Genomic DNA, 22,056 nt, shown 5'->3' with positions numbered 1-22,056 from the left:
ATTTAAAGACCTTTTCATAAAAAATAACAATAATAAATATTAATTTCTGTTTAGCTTGTACTTCTCAGCATTTATATTATAGATATGATAGATATGATATGCATATACAGACGGTCATATAAAAATATATCTATATGCGTATTCTAAAAATCTATTGTTCCCTTTTAGGCACTGAAAAAAGGAAGCCCTTCATGGCAATTGCTTTGAAAACTGAATACAAGACAAGATAGACAGACAAAATGGTTAGAGCAAAGAAGGGAGAGGGGGAAGGCAACAACCAGCTCTGCCACAGGCAGCCAGCAGCCATCCTCTAGGAGTTTCATGACTGTGGCCTACGGTTTTTCCTGCATGAAGTGCTGAACAATTTGGGGATCAAAGTATCTCCTGCATTTGAAGTGTGGATTAGTGCTCGTGAAATTATTGGACAAAAAGAAAATTATACTGAATTAAAGTAAGGGCCCAGTTCTTAATGCATGGTTGGCTGATGTGTCTGCAACACTAAAGACAGGTTACACCTGAAAGGCAAAAGTGATAATAAATTTGGTAACATCAAGGAGGGGAGGGGAATCTGTTGGAGTAAGAAAATAAACTCTTTTAATGGTTAGGACCATCCAGCACCTTCTCAAAGAAACATGAACTTCTCCTAGTCACTGGACAGTCAATGTCTGCTCGCTCCAATTCTGCTAAAGTACTTGCAAAAGCCATTGCACAATTGACACAAAACCGGCAAACGATGCTGTGTGACTTATATAGACTGGCCGAAGCATCACTATTCACAGGTGATGCCAGCTGTAAGCATGAGCAAAAGCACTACCAACCTTTTGGATTCACAGAGCTGCCTAGAAAGGTGATGGTCAGACCTCTACTACCATAATGGAGGAAAAGTAAACAAATTAAGAAGTTCAATTTTGTTCCCTCATAAAACAACATGACACCCCACCCCACTCACCCCAATAACCCCTAAAATAATTTGGGGAAATGCTTAAAATTTGCAGCGGATGCTTTGTCACTGGTCTTCCATTGACTAGCCCTGTTCAAGTCAAGGGCACAGCTTTAATTTAGACGAATCTTTGCAGGATCAAAGCTTTGAACAGGTTTCATGTTTGTACTGAAATTATTTAGATGGTGTCCGCTATCACAACAGAGGAGCAGCTACTAGTCCTTAATTCCATATGCTTCTCTAAGGTAGTGAACAATGGTTGCTCCCATTCACAAAAGGAAACTGAGGCACAAGGAGACAAAACACTTGCCTATGATCATAGAGAAAGTCAGGGGCACAGCAAGGAACTAAACTGCATTTTTTTATTCTAAATATTAGAGTGTCCCTCTGCATGGGAATACAGGTGGGTTAGATCCTGTTCCACAAGCAGATGGATAAGAATACATACCAATCACGATACCTGTGGTACCCCTACATGCACAGATGTGTACGCTACCCTGAATCCTTACGCTTCACCACAATATTCTTTCTGAATCCTTGCATATGGGTTCAATTTTGCACTCAAGGCAGAAAACCTCAGGTGTCAAACCAGAAGTGTTGCCATTTCTTAGATCCTCAAGAGGCTGTCACAAAAAAGTGATTTTTTTTCTTTCTCACACTCACATACCACTAACATTCCCCATACCTGATTTATCTCCAGTTGTGCACACATCCGGTGCTGCACCCTGGGCTATCAAAATGCCTCCTGGTACCGATGTAATTCTTGCTGAATTGTTTCCAGAAGCAGTTTGTACCTGACAGCGAGTTCATATTCACGTGGGCCGGTTAGTAAGGACATAATTGCCTAAAATTTAAGTGAGATTTGGAGGTACCCAGCAAGTGAAGAATCAGGCTCTTTGCACTGTGGGAAGCCTGACTATAAGCAATTATTTATTTAACGCCACTAATTGCACTGTGCTTGTGATGGCTGCGGGATTGACTGCACATGACCCGGCAGGAATCGCACTCTTTCTCCCAGCGCAGAGATGAGGAGGCACAAAGGAAAGAATGACGTGACACCAATGTCAGCGTAGACACATACCCATGTTAGCAACAACTGCAAGCAGCTATTTTTCAGAATAATTAAGTAATAATCTCTTTTACTTTGTAATACACCAAGCAATAAACTGCTGCTGCAATTGATTAAATGCCAAAGAAAAGCTAAGGTGTTTAATCAATCACCAGAGCCACTTACAGCAAGTATAATACAAAGCTACAGAGATTATTGATACTACACAATGAGCCAGAAATGGGAAAGAAAATTATCCCTATTCCTTCCTCTGTGATGCCTTGAATGTGTTGTGCTGCTTTGCTTGTGCTTTCTAAGCAACGAGCACTTGGGTTTCACGTTTAGCTGGACCAAATACTGAGCCAAAAGGAAATCACAGCTACCCTGGTTTCCATGCTGGGGATCTGGCTTGGTACGGGCTGGGGAATGAACGGGGAATGGGCTGAAACAGGTCCTAATGGATCAAAAACAAGTTTTTGAGGGACTGGAAGAAAATAATGTGGGGACACGGACTGATGTGACTGAAGAGGGAAATGCAGTGATGAATTTCCATAGATTTTTTCTCTGAAAGTATTTCAGTGAATCAGGTTGTGGCATCCTCCTCCAAGGCTGACTAAAGCTTTCTGTGTTCCTTGTTTTCACATGTATTAAAATATCAATATGCTCTGTGCGGTTGTAGTTCATGTATTTGGGATAGAGCCTTCTCTCAGCTACTCTAGAGAAACTGCAATGAAGTGGCTAAAGCAGTATTACAAGAACAGAATTTAGCCCCGTACATGCATATGCAGTGGATTGGGGAAAATCTGTATGAATGTATAGAGCTGTGCCCCAAATAGCTCATCCTGTACCACGTCAGGAGGAGTTTTGTCAGTAGCATTGGTAGACGCAAGCATTTAGAAAAGTCTGCTCTCAGAAAAGCAGTGACTTCTTGCCTTAAAAGCTGGGAAAAGATACAGCCCTACCTGGTACATACACTCCTGTTCCCCCGCTCCTGGCACGAACACGCAGTATTTTGGGAATGGAGAGCATGCCTGCTTTGTGCTTCAGTCTCACTTGAAGCTGGGCAATGTACACTTATCGTCCGTGGACATCATTAAATGTGGCACATTCTGCTATTTGCCCTGAGAACTCTAAAGTTTAAACAGAATGATGTCATTTTATTGGCCTTGTAATCATTGCTCATATTATAAAGGTCACACATTTCACATTGTGGCAGAAAATCAATAGCTCTCCCAACAGCCTCTGGGGGAAAAAGTTTTGCTTCTGAAGAATAATATATAATAAACAATTTTAGTCCGTACTTTATCATGGCTGTAATCTTGGAGAACAGCTACAGTAAAAATCTGGCAAAGGCTGATATATAAACTCATTAAAATTAGGAAGTGATTTAGAACAGGACTTTTAAAAAGATTTATCTTGAGCTAAACAGCAAAGAGGTTTGTTTAGGTTTCCATTTAAACAAGCTCCAAGAGCTCTTTAACAGCTTAATTTTATGGTAGTTGTTGAGGAATTCTTTCAGATTTACAAATCATGTATTTCCCCAGCAAGGTGATAGACCTGAGCAACATGCAAGCAGAACTGAACCCGCAGATAAGCAGGAAGCACGGATACACTCTGCATGGGTAAGGGGGGCGTTACTGAAAAATACTTTGTATTGTCTGGAATAATCAGGTCTAACAAAATAAAGCCAAGGCCTTTGAACATACTCTGGCTATTTATCCTTCAACTCAATTACTTAAACTAGAGAAGACAAAGGCACAGGGAACCTTTTAAAGCAAAAGACGGCTCGACTACACTCTCAAATAGCAAATCAAAATTGGTGTCCCCTTCTGTTAACTAATATATAGAAAAGAGCTAAAGTGTTTAAATACTGATAGCACGAAAACTAGCCCTAAAACCTCATCTGCAAGATTAGAAGTGGATCTGACAAAAGAAAAAGTAGAGAACTTTACACTTTTGGTATTCATTTGTCCTTGAAAATAATTTCCATACATGTAATACACACAGCCAAGAATCAGCACTCTGTTTTCATGCTTAATAAATAGTGATGCAGCTGAGTTTTCTGCATCTTGAGTTATAAATACATGTGTATCTATGCATTTTCCCTGCATTATTCGTATCAACACGTTCATGCAACAGAACTCCTGTGTGATTCAGTTCAAAACATTTAATAGTGAGATGCCTTGATTTGCAAAGCTGCCTTTAGAGTCTGGCTAAAGTAGCTGTGTAAGTGAAACACCGCTAGCACATCAATTTGTCAATTTATGGACAGCACTACTGCCTCTAATTCAGGTTTCCCTCCTGGTTTGGATATGCTGCCTTTAACCGGCTTGCAACATTATTTTGACTGACTAATGGTTTGGCTACAGCCTCACTCAATTTTACATCAAATGCGAAAAGCTACCTATACCCGGTACAGATGCCAGCCAACTCTCTGTTTACAAGCTATAGTCAGAAAGTCAAAACAAATTCTGGATGTTCAAAATGGAGCCATCTGCACGGAATAAACATGAAAAATGTGAAACATTTTATGTAAATGTACATTACTGCCTAGGAACAGTTGGTTCAGCTTCCGCCCAGGCTGCCTGGTTGGGAACAGGAGGACTGACAGAGTTTGTGACACCTATTTACATTCAAAGCCATATGACTCACTGTGCCGTAGACTCAAAGGTATGGTGTATATTTAAGCTTTTTGCTCCAAAAGGGCACTGAAATAAATGATTATCTTTTAAAATAAAGACACATTCAGAAGTATTATTTGCGTGCTTTCCCTCGGCACGTGGGACTTGGTGTGTGTCTTTTTCTTTCTGTCTCTTCAAGGTCCATCGCTTCTGCTTGTGAACCTGCTTCTCCCAACAGAAGACAACGGCGAAGAGCTAGCTCCATAATATAGGCTCAATTTTGTTTATATTTCACTCAGAATTTATTTTTAACAAATACAAAATCAGACTGATTATGGTAGTGTAATAAAGAAAAATGTTGCTAACTTTGACTATCTATTGTTTGGGATCTCATACAACACAGGAATTTGAGTATCTTCCACTAAAAGCACGTGTTTGAGCTACCAGGAGGCTAGAGGACTGCCGGCACGCAGGCAAGACCTCCAGCTCCAGCCTGGACTGAGGCATCTGAAGCCCATATTTTGGCGCTGGTCCCTCCCTGCATGGACCAAAGCAATGGCCTGTCCCACCGGCCAGCTGCCTGCTGGCCTCTTCACCTCGCGCCTTCCCAGGATCTGCCTCATCAGCTCAACAGGCTGATCTTGCTGGCTTGCTTTCATAATTAGGAACATAAATGTTTACCCTACATTAATTGTGTTCCCATTCCACTAGAGCAAAATATTTGCTACCAAGATAGATAAGGCAAAAAAAAAAAAATTAAATCACTTTGTTCCCTGGCCAGTGTTTTGGTCTCCAGAAAACAGGAAATCCAAGATTTTTATGTCAGATGAAGCACTTCTTAAATGAAGAGAAGCTACTTCTTTTTATCTCTGTCAAATTATTTTGATTACCAAAGAAAGGACTCCAGACTGGGATAGGCAGCTTCTCATGAGGCTTAAGAGTCTGTTAGCCATGGGCTCATTAAAAACTCCTGTTCAAGTCTATACAATTTAGACTGAACATCTTGTTTACTGTGGAACATAATCCTTAAAACATTGAAACTCCAGACAAAGAAGAGAGTGCAATGTTGCTGCATCTTAACTGTCCACTATTTGACTTTTCATCATCTTCAGAGTTGTTAATGGTTCAAAACCCACATGTCTATTTATCTTGGGAGAAGCAACAAAGAAACTTTGTTATATTATAGCCAACCTTCAGCTATGAACAGAACAGACACGACACTCTACATGGAAAGTCGTATTTCATACCGAAGAGCTTGATTTATCATAATTACACGCTCATGAGATATAAAAGCATAGATACGCAAACATACCAACATACATTTCCAGGACATATGCACCAAGATGCATGTGCATATTGAGGTAACAGGTTATTTACTGAGTTATTCAAGTTTATGTAGCTGCAAGGTAATCAATCATGTAAATGATGACAGGAAGGGACATTTATAGAGCAACAACATTGCAATATGTATGTCATAAGGCACTGAATGTTCTATTACATAGGATTTAAAAAAAAATAAATTACACCCTAGCATTGCTTCTCCTTTGGAATTATTTTATCCGCCTAAAATGTATTAACTTGCAAATCTCTGCCTTCGTTATACTATCTTGTAGATAAATATTATCTTTGAGCCTCAGCCACTATCCATCTGTCTCATGAGAGACGAAAACATATACTGTAATGGTGCTATTGTGCGATTACGATAAAGAACTAGTAAAATCACAAGATTAAATAAATTACATTGTTTAAACACAGGCTTGCAAATTTGTTATGAAAATTTACCTGACCGACAAATCCATTTGCTCACTTTTTACCAGGATGTTGATACAAATAATGTTCCTTGTTCCAGGCAAACAAAATTTGGCAAGACTAGTGTAACTTATTGGGTGAAACGCTGCCAGGTTGCACCTGCTCTATCAGAAGAAAATCAGGAAAATTAATGGCTGTAAGCTCGGACATGCACTAGCAACTCCTGCTAATTCACCATCACAGAAATGATCATTACAAACCAAGACGAGCAACGGGATTAACAGCAAATGCTTTTGTTCACGGACAACATGCCCAGAATAAAATAAAACAAACAAAAGAGCCACATCTCCTATATACCCTTAATGCTATTCACCAATGGAACACAATCTAATTGCTCAGTCAAGACTGTTTCTAAAGGCGCGGGATCAGCGGCAGCCTGTAACGCTATAGTGTCGGAGATCACAGTCGGAGGCACAAATCTGCCTCCCTGCTGAGATTTAAGAAAGAAGATGACGAGTTTGAAGATGCTGGCTTAAACGACTAGCAAGTGAATGAAGAAGTGAATAGCAAGTGCCCTTAGAAGAACAGCATTTCATGACCTAGACTTTCGCTAGGGACTGAGAATAAACTGAATCTCACAAGGTACTAGTGGGGAAGTAAAAAAACTAGGCCAACTTATTATCAACGCAGGATCTAACTTGTTTGCAAGTATCTCTGGCAGCCTAATTCAGCAAATATGTGGCAAAATAGCCTGGGGTGAGAGCAACTATTTGTTAAAGGTAAATAAAAGATGCAAGCAGGTTTTGGTGGATTATATGGGAAGAAGATTAAAAGTAAAATGACAGAATAAAAAATTTATTCTCATCAAATTTAAAGCTCACCCCCTTAACCAACTGCTATCATCTGATTTGTTTTAATGATATTTATTACACCATCAAAAACCAGCTTAGCAGAGAGCTGGCATTATGCAGCTAATAAATCTGTTTCTTAGGAATGTGGTGAAATTTATACAAGTAATTATCTAGGTAAGTCTATCCAAGGCTTTCTCATCATTGCAATGTCTAGAGGGAAACCAATAATAAAATAATGATAACCACAATTATTATTTATTACTACTACTATGATTATGGTAGTGCCCAAAGATCCCAATCAGCATTTCAGTAATTAGAATTAATTCTGTCAGGCACCGGTTCGTTCTCACTCAGCTACAGGGTGTTGCTAGTGCTTTTCTACGGTATATGTAGAGCCAGCCTGTGCTCTGGACATCAATGAAAGGTAATATATCGCACGACCTATGGCCACAGTATATGTGGGAAGGGCAGGTAGCTCTTCTCACCCCGTCAATCCCTACCCACACCACCCCACAGAACCACTTGGAGTATTTCAGTCACCAAAGCTTAGCGCTAGGCAAGCAAAAAAGAGGGGATTGTGATCTGATGTGACCATAACCTGGTCATACTAATTCAAATTCATTATCCCAATCCAGCAGTGGCTAATCTTTGATGATTTAAATGAAAGGAAGTGAACTGCTGATCCCTGGAGCTACCTGTGAGCACAGTGGAGAATGAGATTTGATTACCCTCGTTTTAGGGCAAGACTTACTTTTGGAAGCGGCCCAAAAATGACAGCTTTCAAGAACAGGGCTCCAGTTTCTATGCTGTGAAAGTTTTTTTCCTTGTCTTTGATCCATTTAGCTCGAACTGCACCTCATTAGATAACTGTTCCCCTTCACCCCTAAATTTCAACACAGTCAAGCCTAGACAGGGCTGTGAGGTGGAAGTAAAAATGGGTAGGTCACCCGCACCAGCATCTTATGAGTGGTTGTATGACAGCTGCATGGCTTGCACATCGGTCTAGCCAGAGCAAGAGAGGTGATTAGTCTGTCATTCCTTGGATAAGATTTGCAGGATTTGTAGTTGCGTCTGGAAATTGTGTGAGCAAGAAGCCCAAACTACAGCAAATAGAGATGCTGTCAATGAGGGAGAGGAGCGAGAGGTTAAGAGATTCTGCTCGGTGCCTCTGCAAGCTGCAGCCATTACGAGGCAGAAGCTTAATTTCTGCGCTGCACCTCGAGGCTTGAAAAGGAGCCCTTCTGTCCTCCTCACCACTGTTTCTCTTCAGAGCAGGGCACATCGATCTGTCCCTCCTTTCAGAGCCAGCATCCAGCCCTAGCCACTCACCCTCCTAACCCACGGCCACGCTCGCCGGGCTGGCAATAGCTGGGCTGCGACGCCTGCTTTGGGTTTTGGGGCAGTTCCTTAGCCTGACAGCCCAGCAACACCACTGAATGTTTGCAAGCTGCAGTTCGTTTAGGTAGAAGACCATACATTTTTACTTGATGAAAACATGTTTTCCAAGGCCTGGCAGCTGCAAAATTCGAAACCCAGCAGGCAGCTCTGACAGGCGGGCGGGAGCGCGGCTGCTCGGCCAGGCAGAGCAAGCGAAGCGCGCTCACGGAAAGGGGCCACGGAGAGCGGAAAGCTGTTTCCCATGCCAGGATTTTGCGCCCAACACACAGCAATTATCAGTCCCTCGTTTAAGAGAAAAATGTCGTCCATAGCGTAATTTACACCTGCACCCTGGCAGTAAAGGCTGAAGAATATTTTATACTCTCATGCAACCTCCCATTCTCACAGGCTCCTTTATATGGATTAACCGAAACGACTGGCGCTGTCTGTCTAGGCACTATACACCTCTCCTGGTACCTGAAACAAACATCGCATTTTTAACTCCCTATTTCTCTGTTTTCAAAGAAATGTTACAATTTGTTTCCACATTCATTCTGTTCTAGAATGGAGCTGAAGCATGCAGATGTAGAAATGCCGCCTGCTCCTCTCCCGGAGTTAAAAGCAAGGTTCTTAATAAGCAGGGAAACACGAAGGGGTCACTAAGAGTAGATTTTTCTTTCATCTGCTATTTCTCATTTTGGGCTTTTTACAACGTAAACACAAACCAGACAGTCTGTTTTCCAGACACCTAAATGCTTCTGCAGTTTTGTCAGACTGTTTCAGATGGATAGTGGCAGGTTTCTCTGTCTTGCATCCAAACGCTGCCTTTCCACACAATGGTGTAAAATGCAGAATGACACCTCTGTCTTCAGTGTAGGTGTAAGGCAAAAGGAATTGGGTCCTCTCACCCTAAATGTTTTACTTCTCCTGCCTTCCTACCCAGCCTTCAAGCCCTGAGAGAGTATATACAGCCCTATTTTAGGAAAAAAAAAAAAAAAAAGAAATCAGAAGACTTGCAAAAAGAGGCAAGGTATCGTGGAAAAGCAATTTGGCTATGAAGTCACTGGCTCTGCTCCTTCGGAAGAGAAGGATGAACGTAGCATTGCCAGACTACACTGCATCAAAAATGCCTGCTTCTTGTGACCAAATCTCTTTGTGTATGCGACTTACTGCTCTGTGCTAGTGAAATTAGGCAGCCAGGATGACTTCAAGATTAGGAAGCATCACTAAAATCAAATCTTGAAAAGATAAAAGCTTGTAGGACAGGATCTGTGTATCTTTAGTAACTGACCACAGAGAAATAAAACTAGTGTCTGCTTATAAAAGCCAGCATTTCGGCCAAGAAGAGACTTTTATGTTGTGTACTTCCTATTATTAATGTCATATTTGGTAGAGGTTCCAGCACTTTAGGTTGGATTAAGAAGAAGAAAGCAGCAAATTAAAATGTTCCTGTGAAACTCTCTTTGTTATGGAAAAATCAGACATTTCATTTATCTAGCAGCTGTATTTGTCTATCCCAAATGCAGCTGGAAAAAACCAATGCCTCTTCATGGGATTTTCCATTCCTTCCTTCCTTCCTTCCAGAACACACACACATCTTCCACCATTTCTTCTAGGGCAGATGATACAAAGACACAGAGCTCACTTCTCTCCTCCCCCAAACCAAGGAGCTACAAGATTGACTTAAGTAAGAAAATCTGTGCTCTGAGAGAGGGGCATTTTAGATACAGGGGTTTTGATGGATCCTGATCTACTTCTTTCTTTCTGTGTACATATACAAGCATATATGTGACATTCAGACAAACACTAGTTTCAGGAGGAATAATTCACGTACTTTTAGCCAACTATGACTCAGGTGTCTAATCAGAGCTGCATGACTAGCCCTTCTCCGTGGGCAATGAAAAATGAGCACTTCCAGAAGGCAATTCACATTATTTATCATAAGGTGGGATGAATCGCCCTACGGACATTCCTGTCTTCCCTGACAACTGCAGAGGAAGCCTAGATAACCAGCTTAGGCTGGACCCCTGAAGGAAGCAATGTAACACCCATCGTAAGTTTAGAGTCTAAGCAAATCAGCTCGGCTCTCTAACAGTAAAGAGGGATGGCCTCCTCCTTCGTCCTGTATCTTTGACACCTATTTTACTGTGAGAGTATTTGCCTCCTGGAGAGGTCTGTCTCCCTCTCTGTAGACTATAGCAGCGGTCTAGAAGGCGAGGTTAGACTAGATCTGCCTTAGATGCCAACCTTCAGCCTAAATGTTGGTTGACTAACAGCCAGAGACAAGCGCCTATCAGTGCTCCAAAGGGATCTCCTACCTGCCTACACACAGGTAACTGAATTAGGAGAAAAGGCTCCTTCTGGAAGCCTTCAAGGTGCTTCTCTTCATTATCTGTATCATAAATTAAGCCCTTGCTTTGGGAAGGCTCATTTCTTAAGTACCTAAAATATAGGTGCAAATTAGAGGGCGAAGTCAGGCAGACTGGAAGCAATTGTGATTGGCGGTGCACTCAAAATACCTAAGATGGCATTTAGAGGACAGACCCCTATTCCAGCTGCTATTTATCATCCACTTTCTCCTGAAGTCCTACACTGCAGTAATCTTGTATGGGTCACAGTTTGAAGAAGCTGACTAACCACATGACTTCCCTAAGCAGAGGTAAAGTATATCAACTCCTCTATATGCTCTATGCCTGAAGGAGTAAGCAGTAAGGCCAAATACTCAACCCCATACCTGTCATAAAGTAGGCTCGAATATTCACCACAAAAAAGAACATACTTTAAAGAGGATCTTATGAAGAGAACTTAAGGAAACCTAGCACTCCCCAAATATGTTTAATATTGTATAAAATTGTTCCTGACGTTGTTAGTGATAGCCCCACAGCCCCTGAGGTTATTGCAGTATGTCCTACTGCCGGACCAACCTTGGGCACGCACCCATCTTCACACATCCCCATCCCTCCCCTGCACCTCACTTTCCTCCCTTCGTGGGCACAGCAAAGTGGAACAGATGTCAGGAACATTTCACACCTGCTGTTCCCAATACACCTAATCCTTTTCAGATTATTTCAGTCCTTTTCACTGAAAAGGACTAAGAGTGGTTTTATGGTCAGCTGCTGTTGGGAGGAAGATGAACTGGCTTAGGCTTGAGTGCTGTACAGCTCCTGAGGGGGACTGCTTAACCCGTTTCCAACAGCACAGTGCTTGGTATGGTGCTGAGCTTAGGCTCAGGACTGGACTAACCCATCCTCAAAAGGGCCATGCTCATATATTTAGAAGATAAAGCACATTGAACCAGAACTTTTCTGGACGAGGACCAGAATGCTTAGCACATTGCAGGATTAAGCATTTTCTGAGAAACTAAGGGTGTCTTAAAGTGCGCTCTCATTACCAAATTTGTTTCATAAATAATAAATCACTTCAGAATTGTTTTGGTCAATCAAACCTGGTTATCATCTTTTCATTACAGTGCAATAAAAACAACTTTTTTTTTTCCCCTGCTATGATTAATTCTCATCAAATAGCCTTCTTCAAAATGGGCAATAACTCTAGTTCTATTATGCTTTTTGTCTGTATTTTGTTTTTTTTTGAGGAGGAGATAATTGATCTTATTTCTTTTTGAACATTTCACTTTTATTCTTTTGAGACACTACTTGCTATTTTACCATCAGATACCAACTCCAACACACAGTGGAATCAATGGCAGAACATGAGATTAACAATAACTAGCCTGTGGCAAAGAACAGACGGAGTAAATACTCTGAAAGATATTCTTTTTCTGCATGTTCATATAGACGCACATAGCACCTTCATTAATAGATCATCTTCTCATTGACATTTCTGATGACCTGTTGGTGCCTTTGGTTGGAATGGCATTAGAGTTTAAACCTAGCACACACTGATTGAAATGGCCTTTATATTATACTTAACATAAAGAGATCTCCTTTATTCTTCAAGAAAAACTGCCATTTCTTGTTTTGATTTCTATAATAATACAAAGATAAAAATCCCATAAAGCTTAAAGTGCCATCTCAAAGGAGATGCTAACAGGAGAGGATACTGGATGTGTTGTATTTATAAACGTACTGACTCTGTGAACTATAATGATTTTGTATTATTAAGGGCATGATCCTACAAAATACTGAGTACCTCTTGCAACTTGAGTTCTTGACTTTCATTGACTTCATGGGGTTTCTAAAAGGACTAGGCTTTCCACTGCAAGTATCATCTAAAAACCAAGTCTTTAGAAATTCCACCCCACAGCCCTGAGTTTATTGTCTCGCAAAGACACATTTGCTCAGTTTATGGGTGAATATTTATTTTTCTCACCTGACAGTTTTGCAAACTCAACTAGACATCAAGCTGGATTTTTCCCTATTCAAGCATCATCATCAGTAATAAAGGTATTTTTGCCTTGGATACACCTGTGCAACTCCATTAGCCTTCATCAAGGTTATGTGTGTGCAGCTGAGGTTATATATGGAAGGCAACTGGGATGGAGAGGCCTGACTGTGGACACAAATCGACCTCCGGAATATTTATTACTGCTGATGATGTGAAAGAAGGCAAAAAGTGGTGAAGTTGGCAAATGGGCTAAACCTTTCACTGTTTTTTTCTTGTAACACATCTGAGCCTTATGTGAGCAGCTGAAAGACAATAAATGCTGAAATCTAGGGTTTTGCTTTCATAGTCTCTTTTCAGAGCATTTAAAAAGGTTTGGGGTGGTTTTTGTTTTTTTTTTTTTTGTTTTAAATGAGTTCATATCAGAGCAGTGTTCAGTCTAAAGTATATCTCCATTTGATAACTAAATAATAAAGCAGCAACATTCCTCAGTGTGCTTCTAGAAATAGATGCTGCCTGGTGACTTCTGCACACTAGCAGATGTCTTCGCAGCAAAATCCAAATGACAGTCTTTGCCCAGTCAGTTATTGTATTTCCGTAAGTTGATTCTAAGATTTTCTTTCCCTAGAGACTCTACTCCTTATCACCCTAAAAAGCATATACTGTAGCCTTAACAATTAAATGATAATGAGCAGACAGAAGAGAAAGGACAGGAGAGATCTGGCATAGCTACAGCTAGCAATCATTAGATTTACAGAGGGGAAAAGACATGCTTCCTAGGCCAACATATTTTTTATGAATAATTGATAAGGCAGTCAGCACAGTTATATCATAGAAATGTAATATATATCCATAATTATAAAACCAGCTTTGTGCAAAAGGACATAATACACTGAAAGGAGATACCAGCCAATATGCCATCCTGAAATAAAATACAGTCACTATTGTGTTAGTTGGCAAAATTTAAATACAGGATTTGAAGCAAGCAAAATGTTCTTTAATCCCATTTTTTAGCACAGTCCAGGCTCAGTCTGCTCAGGAAAATACTGCAAGGCAAAATCAGCAGCTGCATTAATTTGCTGATGATTGAGAGAAAAATGAAAGTTATCCTCATGGTTTTTTTCTCCCTACTTGCTACTCTAACTTACTAATAATACGAGAGCACCAATTTATTCCTATGCGAGTATATGAAGCATACAAATTGAAAAATCAATGTAATGGAAAAAAAAGATTATCATGCACTGTTTAGAATCAATCAGCTAGAAACAGAGGGGGGAAAATGTGAAGGCGGAGACATGATGTTTAGAAAATGTACATATTGTACCTACCCTGAGCTAGAGTGTTTGTAAGAAAAAACTACCCTTACTCTAACATGCAGACTGAGCTATATTTTGACCAGAAAATCATCTTATTTCCAATCTTTTCTAGAGAAATTAGTCAGTTGTCTTTTCTTCTTTTAAAAGTCCCCAAATAATAAAAATATCAATCCCTTTGCCCATAAAAGCCACACAAAAGCATGTAACAAAGATTGCAGGGTGAAGGGATCACAATCTCAAAATGCTTTATTAGCACCATGTCTCAGCATCGTTCACCAGAATGCTGATGGCTTATTGTAGCCCGAAGGACAGACTTTTGTCGTATGTGACAGAGTCCCTTGAAAACATCGACAGCAATAGTTTTTATAGTTGTGGTCTGAATCACCATTAGCAATTGAGTTTAAAACTTAGGTCTCTCAGTGGTGGAACACTTTCTTCGGCCAAAACCGGCCTCTACTGATCAGAAATAATTACACTGTACAAGTCAGATGTGTAACAAATGGGTCTGAGTCTCAGTTTGGAAATACATTCAGAGGAGGTGGAAAGAATGGCTACTGGCTCTGTGACAGGAGATTCAATCTTCATAAACCTGCAAGAGAGGGGAGGAAAAAAAAGCGACACAAATGCGCCCTACAAAAGAACAGAGCAGATCACAGCTGGAAGGAAGGCAAACCTTTTAATCAGGTCCTTGAAATACAAGCTGCAGGAAGCTAGAACATTTTGGTGGACTTCAAACTCTTTGCCTTCAACAATAATTTTCAGGTCTGTAAACTCTTTCGCTCTGCGTTGCTGGTTCAACTCCTTCAACATTTCTGCAGAACAGAGAAGACAGACAGTGCCAGGGTTCCCATTAAGAGTTTTTTATTTTTACTTTTTACTTTTCATTTTTTTTTGTAAAGAAGTAGAGAAACAGGAAACAACTGATATTTTTGTCGGTAAGATTTGGCTCAACACAGACAGTCAGAAGTTACAAACATAACATATTAAAAAAAGAAAAAGAAAAAGCAGGAACCAGTAGGTCTAAACAACTGAAATATTTATACAGAAAAAAAGCAAAACCGATCCTAAATTTGGAAAGGTTAAAAATGAAAACAAAATATTTCAGCATCAGCAAATCAGAAACACAGAGAATGCATTATCACAGAAAAGTTAAAATAATTTGTTATAATAAAAATCAAGAGCTAATGAATTTCTAATCAAATGCAAATAAGTTTTGAACATACTAGAATAATATTAGTAAAAATATGATATTCTGATGCAATATGAACTGGATATGGGTCAAAATAATAAAACCACAAAACCTGCAAAAATAACTTATCCTTAACATAGTAAAAATGTGTTAAGCCTCTCAGTTAACAGAATAAAACAGTACTTCTAAATAATATATAAATTACAGTGCATAAAAGATTAGCCAAATTATCAATGCATCTTGCAATATACCTCAGCTATATAGACTACAATTGTATGTTTCAGAATTAGCTTAAAAGCATCCTTATGATAAAAAATAATCTCACGCAGAGAATAAATTACTGCCTTTTATAGCAATTCCCATTTTTTGCACTCCAAGGATTTTTACCATCACAGCATTTTTATTTTTTAGCCTTCAATGGCTTCATTTACAGCAACAATCAACTTTCACACATCATGAAAGAATCGTAATGATTAAAATAACCTATGAAAGTGTTTCCATCCTGCAATAAAGCACCTACCTTGCGTGATGCCTCCTTTTCTAAAGCCTATTGGTACTACCAGAATGAAATAATAGCATGCCACGTCTTCACATGTGGATGTGAACTACTAAGCAACCTACACGTTCTATATACTGGCTGGACTTCTAAGGCTAAGGCTTCCCTCCAACTTTGCAGACCAAAGTGGTTATCAAGATTAATAACACTTTTCACCTGGGCAATAGTCTGGCGGTTCAGAAGCCAGTGATCAAGATGATAGAAGAGCTGATTTTAAATACTAAAGGATTTTGGTTTTATTTTATGTTTGCAATAGGTCAAGGTTCTCATTTTCTCAGTGTAACACCCTGAACACATTCCTCTTCAGACAGATCTGTAAATCAAGAACAGTTCTTTACATGGAGTCCCTCCTTACACCAAGCACAAGGGACCTGAAGAGAGTGTAACTATAGCTGTGTTTAAAGCCACTGTTGGGCTTGGGCACTGGGCTGCCAAAGCATCGCCAAAGGGCCTTACGGTGAAATGAAGACCCAAATAATCTTTGCGTTCTCCTGCTTCCCCAATGAAACTCAACAGGAATCATTTCAGCAAAGCACTAGTGGTTAAACAGCATGAAAGCATGCAAGTATACAACTGTTGCACAAAAATAAATTGAAGTTCTCCCAAGCCCCAACATCTGTGGTGCACATTTTTCAGGCCTAAGTAAATACACATTTACGTCTATTTAATGGAAACACAGTAGTGTCTGAAAGGCTAATGATTCTGTGGTGAAATGGGTCAGTGCTCTCCAGAGAGCAAGCAGATCATTAGAGAGGGCACAGAAGTAACAGCAGGCTTGTGTCAGATCTATAATAGGGGAAAATAAACCACTCTGTCCTGTGGGTGCTATCGCAGGGACTGTTTTTAACAAATGAATCTGAGCTAAAGTACAATGATACTTTTCGAGCAAAACTTAAAACAGGATCCGAATGTTCACTCTTCTGCAGGGAAGTTTCAGGCTTTTGCTGGAGGTGCCTGAAGTCTGACTTGACCATGAATGCTTCAGGCCTGGGTTAAAGACCAAGGATGCTTTGGACACGAGGGGTGTTTTACCTGATTTAGGGTTAAAGTGACTAAAGTCTTTACTTTCACAGGAACAGCACCAGGTGCTTCCTTAGTTGCATATTTTTGGAGGTGATGGTGGAGGAAGTATTTTTCTGTCCCTTTTCACATACGAACGACTTTTTTTTTCTGTCTTGGTCCATTTTCTCACTTTCACATACAGTAACTACATTTTTTCCTGATCAATTTTCTATTATTTCATGCCTTAAAGACAGTTACTTTTCCCTCTAAACTTTCTGATACTCCCTCAACCCCTACTTAATTTCACTCTTGTTTTCTGTCATCCCCCTTTTCAAATTTGTTCAACTACTGTCCTCCATCCCCGTTTGCACTTTTGCTACATTCCTATTCAAGATCCTTTTCTCTGTGGCTTTGCAATCTTCCTTGCATAAGCCTTTCAAGACAAGGGCTCCAACCAAGACTAAGTCATACAAGTTTAAGATTACACTTACAAAAGGGGTCAATCTCCTTCTCACCTCATTCCAGTTCCTCCTTTTAAAGCTCATGATCAATTATTCTTAGTATTCAAAGAGCACAACTGTATAAATAGCTACTGCATGGATGGATCCTGTGCTCCAGGAGAGGAGAGGAAACAGAGTTTAGTTGCACTCTGAATGGGCTGGGGGTTTTTGAAGGTGGGCTCAGGGTAAGCAGTATAGTAGAGACCACCCGAGAACTTGTGATTATGACCGAGATTGCTGAATAACAAGACACAAAGTTCAGCCACCGCAGTGATGGATGCTGTGCTCTCTGTGCTATCTCCAGTATTGTGAGAGCTTGTTTGAGCATCTCAGTCCCCAGATGGCTCCCCCAGGTAATGAGCTTTTTCCTTGGACTTTACTAAGCACCCTTTAATTACATCCAGTCCTGCAGTTCCTGGGCACGGTTTCTATCTATGCTCTTTACACACTTCAGTGTGCTTTATACTGCACGCATTCATTAAGGGTTGCAAACCAGAAAACACAGGTCTGGAGCAGTGGTGCAATTTGGCTCATAAAAAAACAGAAATCAGAACAAGCCCTAATCAGAAACTGAAGCGTCTCTTTTTCGTATAGCCATTGGGAGGCCATAATTCCCTCCTTGTCCCCCCGACTTGTACTGTCCTCCACAGAGAGATGACTACAAACAGTCCTGTATTTTTTGTAGCTCAGTTTCTGAACTAGAAAGAGGCGAGGCAGGTAGAGAGGAGAAGGAAGTCAGGAGACTGCATTGATTCATCGATCTTCCTCGCTGAGGCCCCTTTGTATTACTAAATAACTAGCAGGCATTAGTATTGGACACAAGGTTATATCAGAACGGGCCCTCATTCTCAGAGTATTTGTAATGCTCACACTGTGCTTAGCCAGGCATTAATGATTTATGAGGACTCAGGATGAGTTGCAAAACAAATTTTTTCACCAGGTAATAATGCCTGCTGATGAGTTGTAAAAGGAGAGACAACACAGTGCAGTCCTGGCAGTGAAGAATTATCTCAACTGTCTTCTGCTAGTCTCTCTTCTGGGCTCCTCCTAATTTTCAGCATTTCCTCCAACAAATGGAATTTCCTAAAACCTTCAGAAAGGGATGTGCTGGGAATTTCCTAGTGGTTATTTATTCCTCTGGTTTCTTTGTTCTTACAGAGGGTTTTTTCTTTGTTTGCTTTTTTTTTTTTCATTTTTTTTTTTAAAGAGATCCGGGTAAAAATGAAGTGCAAGGACAGTTACGGTGCAAGGTTTCAGCAGGGTGGGCACTGATGTTCCCTCTCCTCAGTGAATCACAGCAAATGCTCTCACATCCATAGTGCAAGGGTTCTCCTTCCTGCCTCAGGTGCACACACGCCTTAGGAGTGCAGAAACCAAGCCAGTCCTTTCTGTCCTCTTCATCATTACCGATGCTAAATCATTCTCAGTCAAAGACTGGTTGAATGTTTTCTTCAGAAAGATGTACTCAATAGACACCCCCATATTCTTCCATAATTACATGAGCCATGTAGCGGTTGAACCTAAAGGGGATTTGACCTGAAACCTGCAACTGAACATCTCTGTGGAGCTTGTGAAAGGAAGCGCTTTCTATCTTGCCATTACCAGCCTTCGGATCATTGCTTGGGGGCATTTAAACATAATTATATTGAGACTCCCAGAGACAATATGGGCCAGAAGGTGTAAGTGACTTTCCTCCGGTCAGGAACAGAGCCCGAAAGAACTCAGAAGCTTTGATTCCTGGTCCCCAGCTCCACCCATAACACTACCTTTTCTCCCTCTTAATTAATGGACAAATTACAAATTCAAATGAAGAGCCCATAAGCCTTGGATCAAATGTAGGACCAAGAACAACTGTGTAATTGTGTAGATCAAATAAAGGGAACAGAAATTATGTAGTGAATCTTTTATTTAAATTACTTACGATCAGAAATAAAAATGAATGAGGAACGTATTCCCAAGTTTATTTGTTCTGTATTTCAAGCACAGTGGAGACTGGATACCCAGCCAAAGGTCCTCTGTAATGCACATTCCTGTGGCACAATGGAAGCTCTCAGGTTTCTTTCCACTTTTAATATAGAACTCTTCTTAAATTCTAGTAGATAAGGCTTTATAAGGGGGCAGCGAGAGCTAGAATATAATGAGCTGTGAAATATGGAACAACACTTTTTACAAACAATTTTTTTTAAAATTTGCTTGGAAAAACTAACCTGTTATAAAACTGAAAAGGCTAATTGATGAAACATCACTAATTATTGTTGTGAAGAACATGCAGAGACTGGTGCTTGCCCGGACAGCCTCATGCTTTCATGATTGGGACAGAAAATGTGGGAAAGCCAAGAAAAGTTACCAGAAGGAAAAGCCAATTACTTTCTCGCCTTAATAAGTACGGAGATTAATTTCCAAGGTTATGCTCTAGTTATGTAAAACAAACATTTTAACCATTAAGTGCCAGCATTGCACACACTTGCTCATTTTGATAGGGGTAGAGAGTGTGTAGCTACAAGAAATTAAATTATGAAGCAAAAGACCTAGCAGTTGAATAGGAGTTGCGAGTGACGGGAGAGTGTGTACTGTGGCAAGCCTGTCCTATTGAACCACATGAGTACTCATGATTTTTCACCAATTTTGACCAGTCTTTCTTTGTCCTCACCGCTATACCCACAGACACACCGAGAACTCCAAAGCCTGCAGAGTGTCACAATAAACTGCTCCATCTACCCTTGCGCTGTTGGTATGTAGCTTGAAGCAGCTGCATAAAGAGGTAACAACCAGATGCCTAGTTGCCTCATTAGGCCAGCCTGATGAAGGTATGCGGACACACTTGGCGTGTTCTCTGCTCCCCTGGGGTGTCTTGACACTGCAGACCAACTACCACTGAACATCACCCCTTAGGGTCTCCCATGATTATCAGGCAGGGGGTTAGTTATTTCCCAATACACCATTGACTACGGCAGCTTCCATGTGCTGTGAAGACAAGTACACACCTCTGGAGAACAGCTTTCTTCTTGGGTCTGAGGACAAGAAATAGGTCCCTTATTCTCTTTTGGCCTGAAACGAAATAGCAATAGAGAAAAAGGGGAAAGAGCCAAGCCTTGTTGGGAATCATTAACAGCTGAGGATGTCTCAGATACTACCCTTCCTGGACCCTAAAAATTATATGCCCGGTTATCTGGACTGCCTCTGCAGTCAAATAGAGACAGAAGCGTATCTCATGCACAGTCCAGCCCCTTCTGCATGCTCAGCCAGGTAGGATGCACTACCACGGGTGTCTCTCCCCAGGGATTACCAAGGGAGGTTAGATAATTAGTTGACACCAGATGCACTATTTTTTGGCACAAAAGGTGAGAATTAATCTGTGGCAGATAAATACCTTCAACTTTTTTTCCTATTGGATCTCAATTCCAGTTGAACCTCTTCACAAAGAGCAGAAGGAGAAGGGGGTGTATCAAAGCTGGGACTCGCCTATAGAAGGATCCTTTATTGGTGAGACGGGGGAGGTAGACAAATGGTGAAACACTCTCGCTCTGTACTATGAAGTGCTAATTGCTTGGGATGGAGGTGCAAAATACTGCTATATGATAGTGGTGTGTCCAGCCCTCCTCTCCCAGTTTGTACTGATTACAGAGTTTCCACAGGACACCAGCCTGCTCCAAAGGCATCTGAAAATGCTTGACTGCTTGTGGCCATCTCCTGAACATTTTGCTTTTGTAAACCCTTAAGCCAGATAAAATGAACTGAGAAAAGCTCAGTAGTGACTATGGGAGCACTACGGCCCCAAAGCAGAGGCTCAGCGAGGCCGTGCCCTACTGAGTCTCTGCTACCCACCTACACTCCGTAGTGAAGATGGGGCATATGCTGGTGGAGCGGTATCACTGCTGGCACAGCTACACCAACCTCTGAACAAAAGGCAACGAAAGTCATCTTCTGCTGGGTTTTGCCAGCACAGCAATGTGAAATGCAAGGTGTGAAGTTGTCATACGGCTATGGCAGTAGGACTTTGTAGTGCAGACCAACCTGTCTAGATCTTAGTCTTGTTGACACTGTTATACACCTGTGCTGCTAAAGAAAACAGTAACAGATGCTGGAGATTGGGAAAATATTTTTAAATCCCATACCAAACAACACATATGTGGCAGTATATGATAATTCTACTCAAAGGATTGTTGGCAATGAGATGCCCCATTGCACTAAATAATTTTTCATTGTTCACATAGACAAATTCTCGCCTTATTATGATGAGAAAGGGTCAACAAAGTCAGCTGCAGTGATTACTCACTTGAGGAAGACAGCTACAACTCTATGTGTAAATGGAGTCTTTCTAAATATATTAAAAACTCAGGGAAGTCACAGTATCGTGTTTTGAAACCAATTTTCAGCCCATTATCATCACTAGAACTGACCTTAGGAGGTACCTCAAAGACGCATTCACACATTACAGAATTGGTATTTCCCTATATTAGGCCATACAAATATTTCAACATATTTTCTGACTATACTCAGAGATTAACCACACCCCTAATTTCTAGAAAATCCACGTTAAATGCAACTTTGGAGAGATGTTGGTAT

The 22,056-nt window shown here is 40.6% G+C and overlaps 1 protein-coding gene across 1 annotated transcript in view; it reads right to left on the bottom strand.

The window, feature by feature from the left end:
- Positions 1-22,056, bottom strand: part of KLHL29 (kelch like family member 29) — a 247,910-nt gene that overhangs the window by 57,951 nt on the left and 167,903 nt on the right. The window contains exon 4 of the mRNA XM_059835718.1: positions 14,917-15,055. Coding sequence (XP_059691701.1) covers positions 14,917-15,055 — 139 coding nt within the window. The remainder of the gene's footprint in view (positions 1-14,916; positions 15,056-22,056) is intronic.

This window comes from Gavia stellata, chromosome 2, assembly GCF_030936135.1.
Source record: "Gavia stellata isolate bGavSte3 chromosome 2, bGavSte3.hap2, whole genome shotgun sequence".
Classification (NCBI taxonomy): domain Eukaryota; kingdom Metazoa; phylum Chordata; class Aves; order Gaviiformes; family Gaviidae; genus Gavia; species Gavia stellata.
This window is presented reverse-complemented; position numbering and strand designations above follow the sequence as displayed.